The sequence below is a fragment of the Heptranchias perlo genome, chromosome 2 (genome assembly GCF_035084215.1).
Source record: "Heptranchias perlo isolate sHepPer1 chromosome 2, sHepPer1.hap1, whole genome shotgun sequence".
Taxonomy (NCBI): Eukaryota; Metazoa; Chordata; class Chondrichthyes; order Hexanchiformes; family Hexanchidae; genus Heptranchias; species Heptranchias perlo.
In genome coordinates this window covers 127,540,500-127,566,690 of record NC_090326.1, presented here as the reverse complement: position 1 = coordinate 127,566,690, position 26,191 = coordinate 127,540,500, and the positions used below count along the sequence as shown (strand labels likewise).

General features: G+C 44.0%; 1 protein-coding gene across 10 annotated transcripts in view; it reads left to right on the top strand.

Annotated features, from left to right (window-relative positions):
• The window catches only part of nebl (nebulette), a 352,049-nt gene that overhangs the window by 278,902 nt on the left and 46,956 nt on the right, over nt 1-26,191 (top strand). For 7 of the 10 annotated variants that reach the window (XM_068007096.1, XM_068007097.1, XM_068007095.1 and 4 more), the window contains 5 exons: nt 6,714-6,827; nt 10,959-11,063; nt 16,837-16,941; nt 17,034-17,141; nt 17,488-17,598. The exons of 2 other annotated variants lie outside the window; for them this stretch is intronic. In XM_068007096.1, coding sequence (XP_067863197.1) covers nt 6,714-6,827; nt 10,959-11,063; nt 16,837-16,941; nt 17,034-17,141; nt 17,488-17,598 — 543 coding nt within the window. The remainder of the gene's footprint in view (nt 1-6,713; nt 6,828-10,958; nt 11,064-16,836; nt 16,942-17,033; nt 17,142-17,487; nt 17,599-26,191) is intronic. One more of the 10 variants, XM_068007099.1, reaches the window with a different exon arrangement.

Sequence of the window (26,191 nt, the reverse complement as noted above, 5' to 3'; positions counted from 1 at the left end):
AGCTTTGTATTGTCAGCAAATTGGATATATTACACTCAGTCCCCTCATCTAAGTCATTGATATAGATTGTAAACAGCTGAGGCCCAAGCACTGATCCTTGCGGCACCCCACTAGTTACAACCTGCCAAACCGAAAATGACCTTGTTTTCTGTCTGTTAACCAATCCTCAATCCATGCTAATATATTACCTCCAATCCAATGAGCCCTAATCTTGTGTAACAACCTCTTGTGTGGCACCTTATCGAATGCCTTTTGAAAATCCAAATATACTACATCCACTGGTTCCCCCTTGCCTACCCTGCCAGTTACACCCTCAAAAAATTCTAATAGATTTGTCAAACACGTTTTCCCTTTCATAAAACCATGTTGACTCTGCCTAATCATATTGGGCCAGAACTTGTGCAGACCGGCGGGGCAACGATCATTGCAGCTCCTGCGAATTAAATTAACGAATGTACTTACCGCGGGCTGCATGACATAGACTTGCTTGATTTTGAACTTCACGCACAATTTTTTAAAAATCAACTCAGCCTCTGAGCAGCGTGAGTTGATGCGCATGGAACAGTCTGTGAGAATAGAAGACACGCCCACAAAATCTGTCAGGAAGAGAAGTCACGCCCACAAGCGGACTTCAGTCATTTAGTTAGTATTCAGGAAGTAATTGTAAATAAAAATTTTACATTTTTTTTAATAAAAAGCCAAAGAAATAATTGAACTAAATTAAAGAGACAGAAGGGAAAATTTTTTTTTAAATTTACTTTTGATTTTCAATTTTTTTATGACCAAGAACTATTAAAATAAGTGTAAACAATTTTACAACACCAAGTTATAGTCCAACGATTTTATTTTTAATCCCACAAGCTTTTCGGGGCTTTCCCCTTCCTCAGGCGGTGTGGAAATGACAATTTCGAATCCTTCGCATTTTAAGATCACATAACAAAGCCTGGTGATTATATTAAAATAAGGAGTAATATGAGATACCACATTTTAAAAGTTGTTTGGCAGTCATAAAGAGTCATCGCGCTTTTAAAACTTAGTTTAGACCTGGTATTTTGAAGTGTACCTTTTGGTGGTGTAATTAGCTACTTTCTAGCTGGGCAGATGAGCAAGTTTGTGATTTTTCAATAATTGTTGGATGCGATGTCCCTTTAATTCGCAGTTGTCAAATTGCCGGCGAACCAATAGGAGCAAGTTCACGATTTCCGTGTTTTAGTGTGCATGTGCAAATGCGCGAACTTGCTCCTTTGATTCTCCATTAAAAATGGAGAGCGCTGCTGAGCTGCTCCATTATTTCGGGAGCAATTTCTGCCCCATTATGATTTTCTAAGTGCCCTGTTACTACGACCTTAATAATAGATTTGAGTATTTTCCCTACTACTGATGTCCAGCTAACTGGCCTATAGTTCCCTGCTTTCTCTCTCCCTCCTTTCTTGAATAGCGGGGTTACATTTGCTACCTTCCAATCCACAGGGACCATTCCAGAATCTAGGGAATTCTGGAAGATCAAACCCAATGCATCCACTATCTCTGCAGCCATCTCTTTTAAAACGCTAGGACGTAGGCCATCAGGTCCAGAGGATTTGTTGGCTTTTATTCCCATTAATTTTTTAGTACTTTTCCTTTACTAATCTTAATTACTTTAAGTTCCTCACTCTCATTAGACCCTAAGGGCATGATTTTAAATGGGAAAAATGGGTGGGTTGGGGGCAGTAAAACTTTTTAAAATCTCAAACCCACCTCCATCCTGCCCACTTCCGGTTTTCACGGAGATGGGACGAGGGGCAGGTGACCAACCTACTCTTCAACCTACTGATCAGTCAGTGAAAGCTTTCAAGGAGGCTGTGGGCATCCATTTTGACAGTTTCTTTTTGCTTTTAACCCCTGGGGGCCGGGATTCCTGGGCCTTCTACTGCGCATCATGTGAGAGGAGGCGAGAAGGTCTGAAATTGGAGACAGGTTCCTTTTATAGCACAGCGTGTGCCTGCAGGTACAGGAATGCTTACTTGCAGCAACCACACCCCCCCCCCCCCCCCCTCCACCCCAAACGATTCCTCCTCCTCCCCCCTCCCCAACGATCTCCGGCCCCTGCCTGCCCCCCCCCCCCCCCCCCCCAAACGATCTCCACCCTCCCCCTCCGCCCCCCCCCCCCCCCAAACGATCTCCGCACCCCCCCCCCCCCCAAACGATGTCTGACCCCCTGCCCATGATCTCCAACCCCCCTCCCCGATGTTCAAAATCATGAAGGGTTTAGATAAAGTAAATAAAGAGAAACTGTTTCCGTAGGCGGAAGAGTCGAGAACCAGAAGACACAGATTTAAGGGGCTCGATTTTCGGGTGAAGGAGCAGGGGTTGGGGGGGGCTCCCAAAATCACTGAAATGCCGAGCGGGTTTGGAGCCCGGCTCCAACCCACTGACTTTCGGGTTCTCCAGTGATGCATCCGGGTGCGCGCGCGCCTCCCAAATGGGGAAGTCCCACCGGCAATTTAAAGCCGGCGGGATGATAATTTGCATAGTTCGTCAGATAGTTGAGGTACTTGAACTACTTGATTGACTCAACATTTTGACGGGTGTGATTTTGAACCATCCTCAGCGTGTTTCCTGTGCTACGGGAAACATTCTCTGTTTCAACAGATGTGTTTCAGCCAGCAGCCAGTGGAAGATGCAAATGCTTATTTGACAGGTGGGGAGAAAATGTCATTTATTGCAGCAAGGCACACGGTCACTTCAGACAAAGTTTTGGCTGCAAGACCTTTGTGTTTTCACTCAAAATTCTCACTATCCACCCAAAATTCAGCTGTTCAAACATATTTAACTACTTTGTGGACCCCCTGAGACTCTCACCATCAGGATGAGGTGGGGGCACCATGGCTGCATTCACCACTGCATCCGAGGACAAGCAACATAACCAGCCTCGTCAGGCACAGCGTCCACCTCTGCCACGTGGAGCTCCACAACACAGTGCTGCGCCACAGGCACCTGCATAAGAGCATGGAGGGCAACAACAGAGAGTGACATCGCAGGAGGCACTACCCTCTCAACAGGCTCCACAGACCGAGGCACAGCTTCCTGGACCTCTCTGAGGAGCAGTGCATATGGAGGCTCAGGTAGTTGCGGACATCTGCAGCCTCCTTAATGACGAGCTGCTCCCGGCTGGGCCGAGCAGCATCTCCTTACCTGTCGCTGTCAAAGTCACCACTGCCCTCAACTTCGCCTTCGGATCGTTCCAGGGTGCCACTGAGGCCATCGCCGGGGTCTCTCAGTCGTCTGTGCATAAGGTAGGTCACCGACTGCTTGTTTCGCAGGGCCTCGTGCTATGTCAACTTCCCCATGGACGACCTCAGCCAGATGGAGAGGGCAGTGAGATTCCATTGTTGTGGCTGGCTTCCCACGGATGCAGGGTGTAATCGATTGCATCTGTATAGCAAAACAAGCACCTCCACACGAGCCAGGACTGTTCATCAACAGGAAGGGGTATCACTCCATCAACACTCAGCTCATTTGTGACCACCGCAAGATTCCTTTACGTGCGCGCCAGATACCCTGGCAGCTGGCACGATTCCTTCATCCGCCGGGAATCCAACATCCCACCCCTCTTCCACGCACCGCACACCCGTAAGGGCTAGCTGCTCGGGGACAAGGGATACTCCCTGCACACGTGGCTCATGACACCTCTGAGGAACCTCATCACCGAATAACAGCGTCGATATAACAACAGCCACTTCGCCACCAGGTCTACAATTGAGCATGCTATTGGGCTGCTCAAGGTGTGCTTCAGGTGCCTTGATCATTCTGGGGGAGCACTTCAATACACATCAGACAGAGTGGGACGCATTATAGTCATGTGTTGTGCCCTGCACAACATGGCACAACAGAGATGGGTGCCGCTTGAGGAGGCCCCATCCACATCTGTCATCCATATTGAGGAGGAGGAGCAGGAGCAACCCATGGGCAGAACAGTGGCTCACCTGGCTGCTCGTAAGGCCAGGGAGTCACTGATATGTGAACAGTTCTCCTAACATCTGACAGTGTGAAGAGTCCAGTCCTCATCCTCACACCACCTGGAAAGAGCAGCACCCACACCAGCCCACCCCCTCCCCCCTTCCCTGTACAAAACAGTCCTGCAACTACACATACACCCACTGTTGAGTGACCCAATGAGTGGCATCAAGTGTTGGCGTTCATGGTGAACCTCATGAATGAGCCTTATTACAGAAGCCAGTCAAGGATGGCCAAGACGTGGCAGTAGTGGTGACAATAATAATATTTAATGTGAATTTAACAAAAAGCAAATATAAATAAAAAACATGACCAACCGTCAAACATCCTTGTGCATCCCCTTCATACTTACAAAACCTTCGCCTTTCGCTTCCAACTACTTCTACATGGTGCATCCCCTGTGGCTGCAGCAGAGGTAGTGGCAGATTGCTCTTGTTCATGCCCTGACTGATTAGATGCTTTGGGCCTACGCCCTCTGGGTTTTGGTGCCCGTGAGGGCCCCTCCAAAGACTGCTCCACCTGCAACTGTGCAGGGGCAGACTTGACCACCTGGAGAGGAGGCAGCATTGCGGGTACTGGTTGAAAGGGGGGCAACTGGTGAAACGTGGGAGCGCTTTGAGTGGCGTCCCCACTTCCATGTCCCCTTTCGCCATCATCCCTTCCCTGGGCCAGACCCACACCACTCCTATCGCTCTGCTGGACGACAGTTTGAAGGACATGTGTGAAACCTTGTAAGGCCAGTGCTAGTGTATGTGCCAGTCTGGTTAAGGCAGTAGAATGTTGTTCACCCTGAGTCAGGGCCTGAATGGACTCATTTGTGAGCGGTGCTTGAAGCTCCATGGAGGCCAGCCTTCCCTCCATCGCAGACATTCCAGCACTTACCCGCGACACTATCTCAGAGATACCATCAGGCCCCTGTGACAGTATCTCAGAGATTCCCTCCCGGACCTGTGCTACCATTCCATTCATGCAGGAGTTGGACTCCTCCATCCTCTGTGCTATTGTGGAGAGTGCACGTGGCACCTGTTCCAGCACCTCGCAAATGTGCTTCTACCCATCAATCATTCTCCTTTTAAAGGATGGCTCCCAGGGCCGACGTGGACTCTCCACAGCTGCCCCTGCCACTGGTGTCTGCTTGTGTGTGGTAACTCACCATGTGCGACCCTAACTAACTGCGGACTAGGACCCACCGAGGTGTGTGCATCTGGGCTGGTGGATGGCTCGCTCAGATGTGACTGTGCACCCTCGGAGGCTGGCAGGGCCTCTGAGGGAATTGTCCTCTGCCGTCACAGTGGTCGCTGAAGGCCCTGTAAGAGAACAGAAGGCAATATAAAGCATGATCACAGATGTGTCATGTTGCGATGAGCATACTGAAGTGCTGAAGATGGCAAGGCATGTTAACATCAATTCATATTGTCTGTGCTGAATGTTAAAGTTCTGTCACCAGACGTTTGTTGGGTGCCTGTCTCGGCGTCCCTGACAGACAGGCACTCGAGTGTGCGGCTCAGCTCCAGCGTCTCCTGCTCCACATCTGTGAGGACAACGATCTATTGCGGTCCCCCTCCGTCCCCGCCCTTTCCCATGCATTCTGGGCTCTCTTCTATAAGGGGAGAAAGTACAGATACATTAGTGAGTGATGGTGACGTGACCAAACGATGAATGCGTTAGTTTGGGTGTGGCTGACCGTGAAAGAGATGCAAGAGGGTGAGTATGAGATAGAGCCATGACATTGTATGAGGATTGGGTTGAGTGGTAGTGGTAGGGTGACTAATGGGGAGGTGAGGAAGTGCAGGTATGTTGAGGATGAGCCTTAAGTGGGTGTGGGGAGTGATGTGATAGAGTAGTGTTGGCAGTGCAGAATGAGTTGGAGGGTGGGGCGGTGATGTGGAAGACGGATTGTAGGAGAATGAGTAAGTGTGCTCACTTTGGCTCACGTAGTTAGGCCATTGAAGCGCTTCCTGCACTGGATCCAGGTGCGGGAGATGTTGCTGCTGCTGGTGACCTCCTCTGCCACCTCGAGCCAGGCCTTGGTGGCAGAGGCAGGCCACTTCTTTCTGTCTGCCGGGTAGAAGACAGCCCTCCTCCTCCTCCTCCTCCTCCTCACCCCATCCAGTAGCATCTGGAGTGAGGCATCGCTAAATCTCGGAGCAGCCTTTCCCCTCTGCTGCTCCATTTGTGCTGTGTGGGTGTTTGCTCCAGGTGCAGCCATTGGAGGACTGCCCTTTTTAAATAGAGCTCCTCCAGCCTGTGATGTGGGTGCGCAGTCCGACCGCTGCACAGCTTTCGGATGTTAAACCCGGAAGCCACGTTAAGTGGCTCCAATTGATCCGCGATCGTGTGGGAAACAGACAGATTTTGTTGGGCGGGTTACCCATGCGTCCAATCGCCAACCTGCTGCCGTCCCACCTCCCCACTAATATCGAGGCCAAGGTGATTGGCAAAAGAACCAAAGGCGACATGAGGAAAAACTTTATTAAGCAGCGAGTAGTTATGATCTGGAAGGGTGTTGGAAGCAGATTCAGTCGTGGCTTTCAGAAAGGATTTAGATAAATACTTGAAGGGAAAAAATTTGCAGGGTTACGGGGAAAGAGTGGGGGTAATGGAACTAACTGGATTCTCTTACAAACATCTGGCACGGTCTTGATGGGCCGAATGGCCTCCTGTGCTGTAACTATTCTATAATTCTGTCTGATTCTTATTAACTCTTTTTGTTCTAGGTTAACTACAAAGATAAATTTAATAAAGAGGTTAAAGGAAAGAGGCATCACTTCAATCCCCTGGAGAGTGCTTCCTTCAAACAATTGCAAGCAGCATCTGTTCTTGCAAGTGACGTAAGCAGGATTTGTAGAAAATAATTGGTCTCCTTCCTTTTTGCAGGACAACATTTGGTAACTTCCATGTTTGCCCACTGTGACTTTTTATAGATTGTTTTATAGTCTCTTCATACTTTGTAACTTAATCGAAAGTATGACTATTCAGTAACCTGGAATTTTAAAATATCTGAACTTTTCGAAGTATAAGTGTTGCCTGGCTCCAAATATTTAATAGTAATGAAACAATGCTGCTGGCCACTGTCCAGTTAGGGTACCCATTTCCTGTTAGCAGTTTTAATCACTACTGTCAGGAACCCTTTTTTAACCAAATGAAGATCCAAGAAAATAAAAATCAGATTTTTTAAATGCACTTGGGGGCCTCCTAAAGTTCAATGATGCAGCTGGTCCCACAAGGATAAATTTCTTTAAGGTGGGCGTACCAGAAACCCATGATGATGGTTCTTTGCTGCTTCTACAAATGCCTCTCAAAGGTCAGTTAACAGGGTCGCCGAGAATAGTTTATTGCCAAATTGACTTGACCTTCATTTGTTACTACCATTGACAGATTTCTGAAAACATCTCAGCTCACAGTTGTCATTAACACGTCTTTTCTCACAATTGCCTTTGACAAGAATTTCCATTCAGCAGCATTGTTGGGATTATAAATGCCATAAATATTTTTGTTGTGAATTTAGCAATCAAAATAAGTAAATGTTAACAAAAATGCACATTTTAATAGGTTTTGAAAATAAAGTTAAAAGCTTAGGTAAAAGGAGGAAAACTGGAAATCTAAAATAAAAACAGAAAATACTGGACATGTATAGCAGGTATGTTAGCATCTGAAAATGGAAAAGATTGGTTAACAATTTAAGTAAAGACCGTTCATCAGACTTGATGAAGCATCGTAAAATCATACCACACAGAACGAGGCCATTTGGCCCATCTTGCCTGTGCTGCCTCTTTGAAAGCTATCCAATTAGTCCCATTCCCCTGCCCTTTCCCCATAGCCCTGTAATTTTTTCCTCTTCAAGTATTTATCCAGTTTCCTTTTGAAAGTTATTGTTGAATCTACTTCCATCACCATTTTCACAGTGCATTCCAGATCATAACAACTCGCTGCGTTAAAAAAAAATGTTTCCTCATTTTGCCTCTAGTTCTTTTGCCAATTACCTTAAATCTGTGTCTTCTGGTTACTGACTCTTCTCCCACTGGAAACAGTTTCTCCTTATTTACGCTATCAAAACCCTTCATGATTTTGAACACCTCTATTAAATCTCCCCTTAACCTTCTCTGCTCTAAGGAGAACAACCCCAGCTTCTCCAGTCTCTCCACATAACTGAAGCCCCACAACTCTGGTATCATTCCAGTAAATCTCCTTTGCACCCTCTCTATGGCCTTGACATCCTTCCTAAAGTGCAGTGCCCAGAATTGGACACAATACTCCACCTGGGACCTAACCAGTGATCATAGAAAAAATCATAGAAAATTTATGGCACAGAAGGAGGCCATTCGGCCCATCATGTCCGCGGCCGAAAATGAGCCAACCAGCCTAATCCCACTTTCCAACTCTTGGTCTACAGCCATGTAGGTTACGACACTTCAGGTGCACATCCAGGACTTTTTAAATGAATTGAGGGTTTCTGCCTCTACCACCCCTTCAGGCAGTGAGTTCCAAGCCCCCACCACACTCCGGGTGAAAAATGTTTTCCTCAGCTCCCCTCTGATCCTTCTACCAATCACTTTAAATCTATGCCCCCTGGTTATTGACCTCTCAGCTAAGGGAAATAGGTCCTTCCTATCCACTCTATCTAGGTCCCTCATAATTTTGTACACTTCAATTAAATCACCCCTCAGCCTCCCTTGCTCCAAGGAGAACAACCCCAGCCTATCCAATCTTTCCTCATAGATAAAATTCTCCACTCCTGGCAACACCCTCGTAAATCTCCTCTGTACCCTCTCTAGTGCAATCACATCTTTCCTGTAATGTGACCAGAACTCTACGCAGTACTCAAGCTGTGGCCCAACTAGTGTTTTATACAGTTCCAGCATAACCTCCCTGCTCTTATATTCTATGCCTTGGCTAATAAAGGAAAGCATTCCATATGCGGCCTTGAATCGACCCTGATTCCATGAGGAGTGTAGAAGAGCATGCCAGGAGCAGCACCAGGCGTACCTAAAAATGAGGTGCCAACCTGGTGAAGTTACAACACAGGACTACATGCATGCTAAACAGTGGAAGCAACGTGCAATAGACAGAGCTAAGTGATTTCACAACCAATGGATCAGATCAAAGCTCTGCAGTCCTGCCACATCCAGTCGTGAATAGTGGTAGACAATTAAACAACTAATGGGAGGAGGAGGCTCTGTGAACATCCCCATCCTCAAAGATGGCAGAGTCCAGCACGTGAGTGCAAAAGACAAGGCTGAAGCGTTTGCAACCATCTTCAGCCAGAAGTGCCGAATGGATGATCCATCTCGCTCTCCTCCCGATATCCCCACCATCACAGCAGTCAGTCTTCAGCCAATACAATTCACTCCACGTGATATCAAGAAACAGCTGAGTGCGCTGGATACAACAAAGGCTGTGGGCCCCGACAACATCCCGGCCGTAGTGCTGAAGACTTGTGCTCCAGAACTAGCCATGCCTCTAGCCAAATTGTTGCAGTACAGCTACAACACTGGCATCTACCCAACAATGTGGAAAATTGCCCAGTTATGTCCTGACCATGAAAAACAGGACAAATCCAATCCGGCCAATTACCGCCCCATCAGTCCACTCTCGATCATCAGCAAAGTGATGGAAGGTGTCGTCGACAGTGCTATCAAGCGGCACTTACTCACCAATAACCTGCTCACCGATGCTCAGTTTGGGTTCTGCCAGGACCACTCGGCTCCAGACCTCATTATAGCCTTGGTCCGAGTATGGACAAAAGAGCTGAATTCCAGAGGTGAGGTAAGAGTGACTGCCCTTGACATCAAGGCAGCATTTGACCGAGTGTGGCATCAAAGAGCTCAGCAAAATTGAAGTCAATGGGAATCGGGGGGAAAACTCTCCAGCAGCTGGAGTCATACCTAGCACAAAGGAAGATTGTAGTGGTTGCTGGGGGCCGATCATCTCAGCCCCTGGACAATACTGCAGGAGTTCCTCAGGGCAGTGCCCAATGCCCAACCATCTCCAGCTGCTTCATCAATGACCTTCCCTCCATCATAACGTCAGAAATGGGGATGTTCACTGATGATTGCAGTGTTCAGTTCCATTCGCAACTTCTCAAATAATGAAGCAGTCTGTGCCCATATGCAGCAAGACCTGGACAATATCCAGGCTTGGGCTGATAAGTGGCAAGTAACATTCGCACCAGACAAGTGCCAGGCAATGACCATCTCCAACAAGAGAGAGTCTAACCACCTCCCCTTGACATTCAACGGCATTACCATTGCCGAATCCCCCACCATCAACATCCTGGGGGTCACCATTGACCAGAAACTTAACTGGACCAGCCATATAAATACTGTGGCTACAAGAGCAGGTCAGAGGCTGGGTATTCTGCGGCGAGTGACTCACCTCCTGACTCCCCAAAGCCTTTCCACCATCTACAAGGCACAAGTCAGGAGTTTGATGGAATACTCTCCACGAACCTGGATGAGTGCAGCTCCAACAACACTCAAGAAGCTTGACACCATCCAGGACAAAGTAACCCACTTGATTGGCACCCAATCCACCATCCTAAACATTCACTCCCTTCACCACCGGCGCACCGTGGTTGCAGTGTGCACCATCTTCAGGATGTACTGCAGCAACTCGCCAAGGCTTCTTCGACAGCACCTCCCAAACCCGCGACCACTACCACCTAGAAGGACAAGAGTAGCAGGCACGTGGGTACAACACCACCTGGGTTCTGACGAAAGGTCATCGACCTGAAACATTCACTTTGTTTCTCTCTCCACTAATGCTGCCTGACCTGCTGAGTGTTTCTTGCACTTTCAATTTTTACTTCAGATTTCCAGCATCTCCAGTATTTTGTTTTTTACCCTTTTTTATATAAAGGTTTGAATTTACTGTTCCACCTTCAAAATGTCATTTGTCATAGAGATGTAAGAAACCAGATCCAAAGTTTCTTCTTGCATTTAAGTTTTGCCTTTTACTTTCAGGTGAAATACAAAACCGACCTTCAAAAAATGAATCAGACAGCATCAAATTTGCCCAATTTGTTGCATCTGGAGCATGTATTGGCAGCCAGCAAGTTGCAAAGTGATGTGAGGTTTTTTTTCGGAATTCCTATACTTTTTTGAAGTCATGTATACTCAGATGGTTACAAAAAATGTGCTAAATTAAAGGAAGGGAGAAAGATGAAACATCAGTAAGATGTGGTTAATGCACTTCATTGAGCGAAGTTGAGAGAGTTGACATGGGGTACTTGATACTTTTGGTGCACAAGTGTTCTATTCTCCAAAACATCTCTCACCTTAATGAGCACAAAAAATGCATTGAACATTTACTTTAAAAAAAAAAGTGACAGTAATTGACATGCTATTAATTTACAAGCAACGTTTTACTGAAAGTAGGAATGATTTATTTACAATTAGCATGGAGTATAAGTAGAATTCAATGCCAATAACTGAAGTGTGGGAGATGAGATTAGTAAGTTACCTGCCTAGTTTCAATAATATGTTGGGCTTCAGCACTTAGCTGCAGAACAAAGTCATGGTTGAATGAAATAAACAACTCTTGCCATGTGCATTTTCTAGAGTGTTCTTAATTTACATGTAGAAACATAGTGCAGCTGAACAGATGTATTAAAAAATTATTTTACATGAAATACCCCAAATTACAAAGTTGTGTCTGAGAGTTTTTTGTACCGTTTCAGATTGTGTAAAATCCATATAAAACAAAATGGATTAAGGTAACGTATCACATTAAAGGCACACTGACAATGTCCAAGAGCACTTTTGATAGCTGATACTAGAAATTTTATCGAAGTACTAGACACGTGCTTCCATAACCTTGAGTTACAACTGGCTAGAGGATCAGAGATAGCTTTGAAAGCAAATTGATGCAGAAGAACATACAAAATCACTGTTATGGTAACATCACTCCCAATATAAATGGATTTGACGGTAGTTAATAAGAAATAGGAGGAGGAGTTGGCCATAGAGCCCCATGAACCTGCTGCGCCATTCAATAAGATCATGGCTGATCTTTGACTTCAACTCCACTTTCCTGTCCGATTCACGTTTCCCTTGATTTCCTTTGAGTCCAAAAATCTATCGATCTCAGTCTTGAATATACTCAACGAATAAGCCTTCACAGCACTCCAAAGATTGGAATTCCAAAGATTCACCACCCTCTGAGTGAAGAAATTTCTCCTCATCTCAGACCTAATTGGCCGACCCCGTATCCTGAGACTATTCCCCCTAGTTCTAGACTCTCCAGCCAGGGGAAACATCGTCTCAGCATCTACCCTGTCAAGCCCTCTCAGAATCTTATGTTTCAATGACATCACCTTTCATTCTTCTAAACTCCAGAGGGTATAGGCCCATTCTACTCAATCTCTCCTGATAGGACAACCCTCTCTTCCCAGGAATCAATCTATTGAACCTTCGTTGCATCGCCTCCAGGGCAAGTATATCCTTCCTTATGTAAGGAGACCAAAACTGTGCACAGTACCCCAGGTGTGGTTTGACCAAAGCCCTGTACAATTGTAGCAAGACTTCCTTACTCTTGTACTCCAACACCCTTGCAATAAAGGCCAACGTATCATTTGCCTTCCTAATTGCTTGCTGTTCCTGCATGTTAACTTTTTGGGTGTCCATGGACACCCAAATCCCACTGAACACCAACATTTAATAGTTTATCACCATTTTAAAAATATTCTATTTTTCTATTCTTCCTACCAAAGTGACTAACCTCACATTTCCCCACATTATACTCCACCTGCCACCTTCTTGCCCACTCACTTAACCTGTCTATATCCCTTTGCAGACTCTGTGCCCTCCTCACAGCTTACTTTCTCACCCAGCTTTGTATCATCAGCAAACTTGGATATATTACACTGGGTCCCTTCATCTAAGTCACTAATATAGATTGTAAATAGCTGAGACCCCAGCACTAATTCTTGCGGCACCCCACTAGTAACAGCCTGCCAACCTGAAAATGACCCATCGATTCCTACTCTCTGTTTTCTGTCTGTTAACCAATCCGCAATCCATGTTAATATATTGCCCCCAATCCCATGAGCCCTTATCTTCTGTAACAACCTTTTGTGTGGCACCTTATCGAATGCCTTTTGAAAATCCAAATATACTACATCCTCTGGTTCCCATTTATCTACCCTGCTAATTACATCCTCAAAAAAATCTAATAGGTTTGCCAAACACAATTGCCCTTTCATAAAATCATGTTGACTCTGCCTAATCATATTATGATTTTCTAAGTGCCCTGTTACCACATCCTTAATAATGGATTCCAGCATTTTCCCGACGACTGATGCCATGCTAACTGGCCTGCAGTTCCCTGCTTTCTCTCTCCCTCCTTTCTTGAATAGTGGGATTACATTTGTTACCTTCCAATCCACTGGGACCATTCTAGAATCTAGTGAATTTTGGAAGACCACAACCAATGCATCCACTATTTGTGCAGCCACCTGTTTTAAAACCCTAGGATGTAGGCCATCAGGTCCAAGGGATTTATTGGCTTTTAGTCCCATTAATTTCTCTAGTACTTTTTCTTAACTAATCTTAATTACTTTAAGTTCCTCACTCTCATTAGCCCCTTCGTTCCCCACTATTTCTGGTATGTTTCTTGTGTCTTCTATTGTGAAGACAGATACAAAATAGTTGTATAACTTCTCTACCATTTCCTTATTCCCCATTGTAATTTCTTCTGTCTCAGCCTCTAAGGGCTCACGTTTACTTTCACTACTCTATTCCTTTTTACATACTTGTAGAAGCTCTTACAATCTGTTTTTATATTTCTTGCTAGTTTACTCTCATATTCAATTTTTTGGTCATCCTTTGATGGTTTCTAAAACTCTCCAATCCTCATGCTTCCTACTGTTCTTGGCAACATTGTAAGCCTCTTTTAATCTAATACTATCCTTAACTTCTTTAGTTAGCCACTGATAGATCACTTCTCCCGTGGAGTTAATTTCTCAATGGAATGTATATTCGTTGAGAATTATGAAATATTTCTTTAAATGTTCGCTATTGCTTATCTACCGTCATATCTTTTAATTTCCCACTCAACCTTAACCAACGCACCCCTCATACCTATGTAATTGGCTTTATTTAAGTTTAAGACTCTAGTTTCGGACTTAAGTACATCACTCTCGAACTCAATATGAAAATTTATCATATCATGATCACACTTCCCCCAGAGGATCCCTCACTGAGATTACTAATTAAGCTTGTCTCATTACACAAGACAAGATCTAAAACAACCTTTTGCCTGGTTGGTTCCACGACGTATCGTTCTAGGAAACTGTCTCAAATGCATTCCATGAACTCGTTCTCCAAACTACTTTTGCCAATTTGATTTGCCAAGTCTTTATGAAGATTAAAGTCCCCCACGATTATTGCATTACCTTTGTTAAAGCTCCTCTTATTTCTTGGTTAATACTCTGTCCAGCAGTATAATTACTGTTAGGGGACCTATAAATTACTCCCATGAATGTTTTCTGGCCCTTGTTATTTCTTAACTCCTCCCATACTGATTCTACTTCCTGATCTTCCGAACCAAGATCCTTTCTCACTACTGCCTTTATGTCATCCTTTTTTATTCGGGTTACCCCCTTCTTTTTCCATTTTGCCTATCTTTTCGAAAAGTAAAGTACCCTGGAATATTTAGTTCGCAACCTTCGTCACCCTGCAACCACATCTCAGTAATGGCTACCAGATCAAACCCATTTATCTCTATTTGTGCCATTAATTCGTCGATCTTGTTCTGAATGCTTCGTGCATTTAGATAAAGCGCCTTTAAGTTTAACATTTTACTATTTTTCTCTGATTTGACCTTATTCACTGATGCACTATTACTGTTAAACTCTGTTGATTCCTGTCACACTCTGCTTATCCTTTACCTAAATCGTTACATTGCTCATTGGCCTTTACTTTTCTCCTTTTGATTTATAAATTTCCCCTCACCTGAATCCTCTTCCCCCTCTCTCTTTCCCCCCCCCCCCTTTTTAGTTTAAAGCCCCATCCACTAGCCCTAATTATTCAATTCGCCAGGACACTGGTCCCAGCCCCGTTTAAGTGGAGCCCACTTTCGTTTATAGGTTCTTTCATTTTGTAGTGCAAAACAGAGCAATTTACAGATTTTCTTTATTACCCTTCTCGTGTGACGCACCTTCCCCAGTGGAGAAGACAAGTGACCAGCCCCTAAGTCTCTGTCAATGTAACACTGAAACTAAGCATTAAGAGATGTGGTAAGTGTTACCTTAATTACATAGAATTACATCGAATATATGCACAGCAACAGGCCATTCGGCCCAACAGGTCCATGCCGGTGTTGATGCTCCACACGAGCCCCCTCCATCCCTACTACTTCTGACCCTATCAGCATATCCTTATATTCCTTTCTCCCTCTTTTGTTTATCTAGCTTCCCCTTAAATGCATCTATGCTAGTCGCCTGAACTACTCCTTGTACTAGCAAGTTCCACATTCCACTGTCTGAGTAAAGAAATTTCTCCTGAATTCCCTATTGGATTTATTAGTGACTATCTTATATTTATGGCCCCTAATTCTGGTCTCCTCCACAAGTGGAAACATCTTCTCTACGTCTACCCTATCAAATCCTCTCAATCTTAAAGACCTCTATCAGGTCACCCCTCAGTCTTTTTTCTAAAGAAAAGAGCTCCAGCCTGCTCAATCTTTCCTGATAGATATAACCTTTCAGTTCTGGTATCATCCTAGTAAAATCTTTTTTGCACCTACTCTAGTGCCTCGATATCCTTTTTATAATATGGAGACCAGAATTATGCACAATACTCCAAGTGTGGTCTAACCAAGGTTCTATATAAGTTTAACATAACTTCTGTGCTTTTCAATTCTATCCCTCGAGAAATGAACCTCAGTGTATGGTTTGCTTTTTTTATGACCTTATTAACCTGCGTCGCTATTCTTAGTGATTTATGTATCTGTACCCCCAATCCCTCTGCTCCTCTACCCCATTTAGACTCTTATTATCCAAGCAGTATGTGGCCCCCTTATTCTTCCTACCAAAATGTAATACCTCACACTTTCCTTATTGAAATTCATTTGCCAATTACACGCCCGTTCTTCACATTTATCAATGTCTTCCTGTATTTTGTCGCAGTCCTCCTCGGTATTAACTATACCCCCAATTTGGTGTCGCCCTCAAATTTTGAAATTGTACTTCCAATTTCTGAGTCCAAGTCGCTTATGTAAATGGTGAACAACAGTGGTCCCAGCACTGATCCTGCAGAGCACCACTTTCCACCTTTTGCCAGCCTGAGTAACTACCATTAATCCCTACTCTCTGTTTTCTGTTTTGTAGCCAGCTTGCTATCCATTCTGCTACTTGTCCCCCGACTCCACTTGCTCTGACCTTAGTCATGAGTTTACTATGCGGTACCTTATCGAAGGCCTTTTGAAAATCCAAATATATTACATCTATTGCATTACCCTTGTCTACTCTTTCTGTTAGTTCTTCTCACCCTACTTTTTTTCCCCCAGCCCTCCATTTTTTTTCTTTATCCCCACAGGAAACATCTGGATGTTGCTTTTGCTTCTCCATGATGTCATGGCTGAGACTGGCAATTACGCATGCGAAGGACAACGGATATCAAACCACTTACTGCAGTTTACAGGCATAACTTACTGGGGTTCTTCCATGTATCATATTTTAAATATTCCTTGAAGGGAGGAAAAAGTGTTAGTTGAAATATTTTAGTGGCAGCTGCCTGCACCAAACGTTAATGATTTTGGTATGTAGCGAAAAATAACCTATAATTTTTAGGTGAAGCACAGCTAAACTTGACATTTGTGTGTGACATATTTTGTTTGTAGTACGAGTACAAGAAAGAGTTTGAAAAAAGCAAAGGTCATTACCACTTGGCACTAGATACTTCGGAACAGCTTCATCATAAGGAGAATGCAATACTCCAGAGTCAGGTATTACAAGTTGTATGTTCTAATAAATCGAAAACCAGAAAAATGTTACTTTCCCCTCAGACCTTTCATCTGAATCCTCTTGCATATTACAGATCAAATACAGAGAAGAGTATGAAAAATCTAAAGGAAAATCAATGCTGGAATTTACTGAGACTCCAAGTTATGTGACAGCAAAACAGGCTCAACACATCCAGAGTGAGGTAAAGAAATAAATTTTTCATTGTTTTAAAAAGTATATGAAAAGTATAGTTTGTACTAAATGGTTTTTTTTCATGTCATCCCGAAAATGAAATGAGACCTTGCCGTGAACCTAATTACCTGTTCTCATCAATAGGATAGTTTCACAGAGCAATGTATATTAATAGATGTTAAATGTTCCCAGGTATAAAATTTGTTATTACAAGTCCGGAATATGAAATATCTTTATCATAGATTGTCAAATATTTATCCGATAAATAATAAAGTACTTTTTTTTACTTTGTAACGTGAATTATGCATAGTGAATGTGATAATTCTTGACATATTTCATGTTGTACCAATCAACAGAAAGAGTACAGAAAAGATTTTGATGAAGGGATCAAAGCGAGCATGTCAGTGGACCTTGATATGACCCCAAGTTACTTGCATGCCAAACATGTCACCAGGCTCCTTAATGAGGTAAATCTCATTCTTGGTATCTATATGCCATAGTACATACAATTCAAGTTGTATTTCTCATCTGTAGATGAAAAGTACAGTACTGATGTATTTGAAAACATGTAAACTTGTAAAATGTCGAACAGCTACATCATAGATATTTTTGCAATGTAATCTGTCAGAACATAAGAACATAAGAAATAGGAGCAGGAGTAGGCCAATCGGCCCCTCGAGCCTGCTCCACCATTCAATAAGATCATGGCTGATCTGATCCTAACCTCAAATCTAAATTCATGTCCAATTTCCTGCCCACTCCCCGTAACCCCTAATTCCCTTTACTTCTAGGAAACTGTCTATTTCTGTTTTAAATTTATTTAATGATGTAGCTTCCACAGCTTCCTGGGGCAGCAAATTCCACAGACCGACTACCCTCTGAGTGAAGAAGTTTCTCCTCATCTCAGTTTTGAAAGAGCAGCCCCTTGTTCTAAGATTATGCCCCCTAGTTCTAGTTTCACCCATCCTTAGGAACATCCTTACCGCATCCACCCGATCAAGCCCCTTCACAATCTTATATGTTTCAATAAGATCGCCTCTCATTCTTCTGAACTCCAATGAGTAGAGTCCCAATCTACTCAACCTCTCCTCATATGTCCGCCCCCTCATCCCCGGGATTAACCGAGTGAACCTTCTTTGTACTGCCTCGGGAGCAAGTATGTCTTTTCTTGAGTATGGAGACCAAAACTGTATGCAGTATTCCAGGTGCGGTCTCACCAATACCTTATATAACTGCAGCAATACCTCCCTGTTTTTATATTCTATCCCCCTAGCAATAAAAGCCAGCATTCCGTTGGCCTTCTTGATCACCTGCTGCACCTGCATACTAACTTTTTGATCTTCTTGCACTAGGACCCCAGATCCCTTTGTACTGCAGTACTTTCCAGTTTCTCGCCATTAAGATAATAACTTGCTCTCTGATTTTTCCTGCCAAAGTGCATAACCTCACATTTTCCAATATTGTATTGCATCTGCCAAATCTCCGCCCACTCACCCAGCTTGTCTATATCCCCCTATAGGTTTTTTATGTCCTCCTCACTCTCTACTTTCCCTCCCATCTTTGTATCATCTGCAAACTTTGATATGTTACACTCGGTCCCCTCCTCCAAATCGTTAATATAGATTGTAAAGAGTTGGGGACCCAGCACCGACCCCTGCGGAACACCACTGGCTACTGGTTGCCAGTCCGAGAATGAACCATTTATCCCAACTCTCTGCTTCCTGTTAGATAACCAATCCTCCACCCGTGCCAGAATATTACCCCCAATCCAGTGATTCTTTATCTTGAGCAATAATCTTTTATGTGGCACCTTGTCGAATGCCTTCTGGAAGTCTAAATACACTACGTCCACTGGTTCCCCTTTATCCACCCTGTACGTTATGTCCTCAAAGAACTCAAGCAAATTTGTCAGACATGACTTGCCCTTCGTAAAGCCATGCTGACTTTGTCCTATTAAATTATGTTTATCCAAATGTTCCGCTACTGTCTCCTTAATAATAGATTCCAAAATTTTACCCACCACAGATGTTAGGCTAACTGGTCTATAATTTCCAGCCTTCTGCCTACTACCCTTTTTAAATAAGGGTGTTACATTAGCAGTTTTCCAATCTGCCGGGACCTTTGCCGAGTCCAGAGAATTTTGGAAAATTATTACCAAAGCATCCACAATCCCTACTGCCACTTCCCTCAAGACCCTAGAATGTAAGCCATCAGGTCCAGGGGATTTATCCGCCTTGAGTCCCATTATTTTACTGAGTACCAATTCCTTAGTGATTTTAATCGTATTTAGCTCCTCCCCCCCCCCCCCCTCCCAGAGCCCCCTGTTTGTCCAGTGTTGGGATATTCTTAGTGTCCTCTACCGTAAAGACTGAAACAAAATATTTGTTCAGCATTTTTGCCATCTCCATGTTTCCCACCATTAATTTCCCGGTCTCATCCTCTAAGGGACCTACGTTTGCCTTAGCCACCCTTTTTCTTTTTATATAACTATAGAAACTCTTGCTATCTGTTTTTATATTTTTTGCTAATTTATTTTCATAATCTATCTTCCCTTTCTTAATCAATCCTTTAGCTACTTTTTGCTGTCTTTTGAAGACTTCCCAATCTTCTATCCTCCCACTAAGTTTGGCTACCTTATATGTCCTTGTTTTTAGTCGGATACTGTCCTTAATTTCTTTACTTAGCCACGGATGGCTGTCGTTTCTTTTACACCCTTTTTTCCTCAGTGGAATATATATTTTTTGAAATTTGTAAAATATCTCCTTGAATGAACACCACTGCTCATGTACCATCTTATCCTTTAATCTATTTTCCCAGTCCACTTTAATCAATTCCGCTCTCATACCATCATAGTCTCCTTTATTCAAGCTCAGTACGCTTGTTTGAGAACCAACCTTCTCACCCTCTAATTGGATATGGAATGTAACCATGTTATGGTCACTCATTCCAAGGGGATCCTTAACTAGGTCATTATTAATTAATCCTGGCTCATTACACAGGACCAGGTCCAAGGTTGCTTGCCCCCTTGTAGGATCAGTTACAAACTGCTCAAGAAATCCATCCCGAATACACTCAATAAACTCTTCCTCAAGGCTGCCCTGCCCAATTTGATTTGTCCAGTTAATATGATAGTTAACATCCCCCATAACCCTTATTACATGCCCCGACTATTTCCTGATTAATACTTCTTCCAGCAGAGTTGCAACTATTAGGAGGCCTATATACTACGCGCACTAGTTTTTTTCCCCTTATTATTCCTTATCTCCACCCAAACTGTTTCATTATCCTGATCCTTTGCCCCAATATCATCTCAGTATTACAGTGATTCCTTCCTTTATTAACATAGCCACCCCACCTCCCCTTCCTTCCTGCCTGTCCTTCCTGATTGTTAAATACCCTGGCATATTTAATTCCCAGTCGTTGTCACCCTGCAGCCATGTTTCTGTAATGGCCACAAGATCATACCCATACGTAGTTATTTGTGCCGTTAACTCGTCCATTTTGTTACGAATGCTACATGCATTCAGGTAAAGAACTTTCAAGTATGTTTTGTGACACTTAGTTCCTGCTTTTTCCTTTTTTAACACTTTACCTTTTACTCCATACCTTCTGTCCCTTCCTGACACGCTTTCCTCTGTCTCCCTGCTCAGGTTCCCAACCCCCTGCCACAGCTTTGATGCTGGGTTAATCGCCTTACGCCTTCTAGTTTTTATTTTTTCTGTCGTGCCTAAAGTACACTTTCTTTCCGCTGCTCTACGCATTTCCCTTTCACTTGTTCTTGAACAACTGTTTGTAATATTTGTATTGTAGATTTCCCCTGGGTCTTCCCCTCTCTTGCTGCTCTCAATTTTATTCCCTTCTGACTCCCCGCTCAGGTTCCCATCCCCCTGCCACTCTAGTTTAGACCTTCCCCAACAGCACTAGCAAACACCCCCGCGAGGACATTGGTCCCGGTCCTGCTCGGGTGTAACCCGTCACGCTCGTACAGGTCCCACCTTCCCCAGAACCGGTCCCAATGTCCCAGGAATCTAAATCCCTCCCTCCTACATCATCCCTGCAGCCACGCATTCATCCTGTCTATTCTCCTGTTCCTATACTCACTAGCACGTGGCACCGGTAGTAATCCTGAGATCACTACCTTTGAAGTCCTGCTTTTTAATTTATCTCCTAACTCCTTAAATTCGCCTTGCAGGACCTCATCCTTTTTTTTACCAATGTCGTTGGTACCAATATGGACCACGACTACTGGCTGTTCACCCTCCCCCTATGCAGCTATTTAAATCCTTTGCTTATTGTTTAGTTGTGATTTTCTTTTCATTGTCTTTAATGAACAGTGAGGGTATGATGACTTGTTCCAAAGAATTTTTTATGCCTGACAGCAATGCTTTTCCATGTCAGTTGGCAGAAGCTGCACTTTGTGAGACGCTGTGTTCTTTCTGCTTTATTTTTTCCCCTCCCTCACCATGTGAGGCACTCCATTAAGTGACCTGGAAAGAACTGGCACAGCATAGCCAGACTGAAATGACACCTCAGTCTGGGATCAGAAACTGGCTCCTCCAAATGGGAGACCAGGATTACTGGAGTTACTACATTGGTTGTACTTGTTAACTCTTTGAGAACTGAAGTAATACTTCTACTCCAAAATAAAATGTAAATCTAAAGAAAATGGTATGTAGAATCTTAAAAAATGAGGAAACCTCCCACGATGACATATATTCTGCTTTTATAATGGGTGTACCAATTATAATAAATATTATGGATATAAAATGACAAACTTGTAAGTTTTGAATGCTGCAAAAACATGTTCTGTATATGTCTAAGCTGCACCACTTAAAACGAAGGGTTAAGGAATGGAATGCTAATGATAAAATTTTGACAGTTTTTATCTCATGACTTTACCAAGCACAGACAACCTGACAAGGCAGCTTTATAAACTAGTATTCTATTTCTTTAATAAAACTGATTTAAAGTAGTCTTTGTTATTACTGTAAAATATTGTCCAGATGTGAGCTCCACTTAGAACAAATCAGAGAGTAGTGGCTTCCACTTATAAGTTTTATTCATTTAGTGATTTGTCTCTACTAATTTCTATTACAGTAAATTCTTCATAAGAATAGGCTGTTCTTTTTTTTTTGGAGCATTTTTTTCCAACTATAGTGCTTCCCAGTTGTCTGCGATGGCCTAAAATGTTTATCTTCTAATCTGCCTCATTTCTCAGCCATTACTATTTTGTAATAAAAGCTTCAAGATGTGTTAATAGTATATTTTTGAAAGATGAAAATTAAATCAAGTTTCATCTTACTTTAAAAGGACATATGGGAATGGCTCTAGAATTTTCTATAAATGTTTGCATTATTAAACTGAATGTTTTACAGGATATGCAGCATGATGCTACACTTTTTGTATTGCAAAATTAGTTCAGACAGATGCGAGATACAACCTCTTGTATTATAGAATTGCTTCGTTTATGTTGCGTCGCATCAGATCAAGATATAGGCATATTCGCATTGCCGTTTGAAAATCACTATAAATGACTTTTTGCTGTACTGCTACCTTCCTCAGTAGAGTCATAGAGTCATAGAGTTATACAGCACGGATAGAGGCCCTTCGGTCCATCGTGTCCGCGCCGGCCATCAGCCCTGTCTACTCTAATCCCATATTCCAGCATTTGGTCCGTAGCCTTGTATGCTATGGCATTTCAAGTGCTCATCCAAATGCTTCTTGAATGTTGTGAGGGTTCCTGCCTCCACAACCCTTTCAGACAGTGAGTTCCAGACTCCAACCACCCTCTGGGTGAAAAAGTTCTTTCTCAAATCCCCTCTAAACCTCCCGCCTTTTACCTTGAATCTATGTCCCCTTGTTATAGAACCCTCAACGAAGGGAAAAAGCTCCTTAGTATCCATCCTATCTGTGCCCCTCATAATTTTGTACACCTCAATCATGTCCCCCCTCAGCCTCCTCTGCTCCAAGGAAAACAAACCCAATCTTCCCAGTCTCTCTTCATAGCTGAAGCGCTCCAGCCCTGGTAACATCCTGGTGAATCTCCTCTGCACCCTCTCCAAAGCGATCACATCCTTCCTGTAGTGTGGCGACCAGAACTGCACACAGTACTCCAGCTGTGGCCTAACCAGTGTTTTATACAGCTCCATCATAACCTCCTTGCTCTTATATTCTATGCCTCGGCTAATAAAGGCAAGTATCCCATATGCCTTCTTTACCACCTTATCTACCTGTTCCGCCGCCTTCAGGGATCTGTGAACTTGCACACCAAGATCCCTCTGACCCTCTGTCTTGCCTAGGGTCCTCCCATTCATTGTGTATTCTCTTGCCTTGTTAGTCCCTCCAAAGTGCATCACCTCGCACTTTTCCGGGTTAATTTCCATTTGCCACTGTTCCGCCCATCTGACCAACCCATCTATATCGTCCTGCAGACTGAGGCTATCCTCCTTGCTATTTACCACCCTACCAATCTTTGTATCATCAGCGAACTTACTGATCATACCTTTTACATTCATATCCAAGTCATTAATGTAGACCACAAACAGCAAGGGACCCAGCACCGATCCCTGTGGTACCCCACTGGCCACAGGCTTCCAGTCACAAAAACAACCTTCGACCATCACCCTCTGCCTTCTGCCACTAAGCCAGTTTTGTATCCAAAGTGCCAAGGCACCCTGGATTCCATGGGCTCGTACCTTCTTGACCAGTCTCCTGTGGGGGACTTTATCGAAGGCCTTACTGAAATCCATGTATACCACATCCACTGCGTTACCCTCATCCACACGCCTAGTCACCCCCTCAAAAAATTCAATCAAATTAGTCAGACATGATCTTCCCTTGACAAAGCCATGTTGACTATCCCTGATTAATCCTTGCTTCTCCAAGTGGAGACTAATTTTGTCCTTCAGAATTTTTTCCAATAATTTTCCTACCACTGATGTTAGGCTCACTGGCCTGTAGTTCCCCGGTTTTTCCCTACTCCCCTTCTTGAATAATGGTATTACATTAGCGGTTCTCCAGTCCTCTGGCACATCCCCTGTGGCCAGAGAGGTTCTGAATATATGTGTCAGAGCCCCCGCAATCTCCTCCTTTGCCTCACACAGTAGCCTGGGATACATTTTGTCCGGGCCTGGGGATTTATCCATTTTTAGGCCTGCTAAAACCGCCAATACCTCCTCCCGCTCGATGTTAATATGTTCGAGTATATCACAGTCCCCCTGCCGTATTTCTATGTCTACATCGTCCTTCTCCATAGTGAAAACAGATGCAAAAAATTCATTTAGAACCCCTCCTACAGCTGCCGACTCCACACACAGATTGCCATTTTTGTCCCTAATGGGCCCTATTTTTTCCCTAGTCATCCTCTTACCCTTAATATACTTATAAAACATCTTAGGATTTTCCTTTATTTTGCTCGCCAGTGTTATTTCATGGCCCCTCCTTGATCTCCTAATTTCTTTTTTAAGTATCCCCCTGCACTTTTTGTACTCCTCTAGGGCTTCCTCCGTCTTTAGCCTTTTGTATCTGCCAAAAGCCCTCCTTTTTTTCCTAATCCATTCTCGTATATCCCCTGACATCCAAGGTTCCCTGGAGTTCTTGGAACCACCCTTGACCTTTACGGGAACATGTTGCCATTGTATGGTCTCAATCTCCCTTCTGAAAGACTCCCATTGCTCCGATGCGGATTTTCCTACAAGCAGCTGATCCCAGTCCATTTTGGCCAGATCCTGCCTTATCCTATTAAAATCGGCCTTCCCCCAATTTAGAACCTTTATTTCCGGCCCCTCCCTGTCCTTTTCCATGACCACCTTAAATCTCACCGAATTATGGTCACTGTCACCAAAGTGCTCACCTACTAGCACTTCTTCCACTTGGCCGGCCACATTCCCTAGAATTAGGTCCAGTACCGCCCCCTCTCTTGTAGGACTTTCTGCATGCTGGCTCAAAAAGCTCTCCTGGATGCACGTTAAGAATTTTGTACCCTCTAAGCCTTTTACACTCTGAGTATCCCAGTTAATATTGGGGAAGTTGAAATCCCCTACTATTATTACCCTATTATTTGCACAATTTTCTGAGATTTGCCTACATATCTGTTCCTCTATCTCCCCCTGACTGTTTGGGGGCCTATAGCACACTCCCATCAAAGTGCTTGCCCCCTTTTTGTTTTTAAGCTCCACCCATATGGCCTCATTAGAGGAACCTGCTAATATATCATCCCTCCTTATGGCAGTAATTGATTCTTTAATTAATATTGCGACCCCCCCTCCTCTTATACCTCCCCCTCTGTCTCGCCTGAAGATTCTGTACCCCGGAATATTGAGCTGCCAGTCTTGCCCCTCCCTCAACCATGTCTCTGTGACAGCAACAATATCATACTCCCATGTGTTTATCAACACCTTCAGTTCATCCACCTTATTCGCAAGACTCCTTGCATTAAAATAGATGCCATCCAGCCTTGCCCTCACATATTTGCCCTGTCTTCCAAGCTGACTTGTTTTTTTCTCTATATTTGGCTGCACATCACCCCCTATTGTAGCTCCACTCTGTATCCCATCCCCCTGCCAAGTTAGTTTAAACCCCCCCCAACAGTGCTAACAAACCTCCCCGCAAGGATATTTGTCCCGCTCTGGTTCAGGTGCAACCCGTCCGACTTGTACAAGTCCCACCTTCCCCAGAAGCAGGCCCAGTGATCCAGGAAACTGAAACCCTCCCTCCTGCACCAACTCTTTAGCCACGCATTCATCTGTTCTATCCTCCTATTTCTATACTCACTAGCCCGTGGCACTGGGAGTAATCCAGAGATTACAACCTTTGAGGTCCTGCTCTTTAATCTGCTACCTAGCTCCCTAAATTCTTGATGCAGGACCTCATCTCCCTTCCTACCTATGTCGTTGGTCCCAATGTGGACCACGACCTCTGCCTGCTCACCCTCCCCCTTGAGAATGCCCTGTAGCCGCTCAGTGACATCCATGACCCTGGCACCAGGGAGGCAACAAACCATCCTGGAGTCACGTTTACGGCCACAGAAACGCCTGTCTGTTCCCCTTACGATAGAATCCC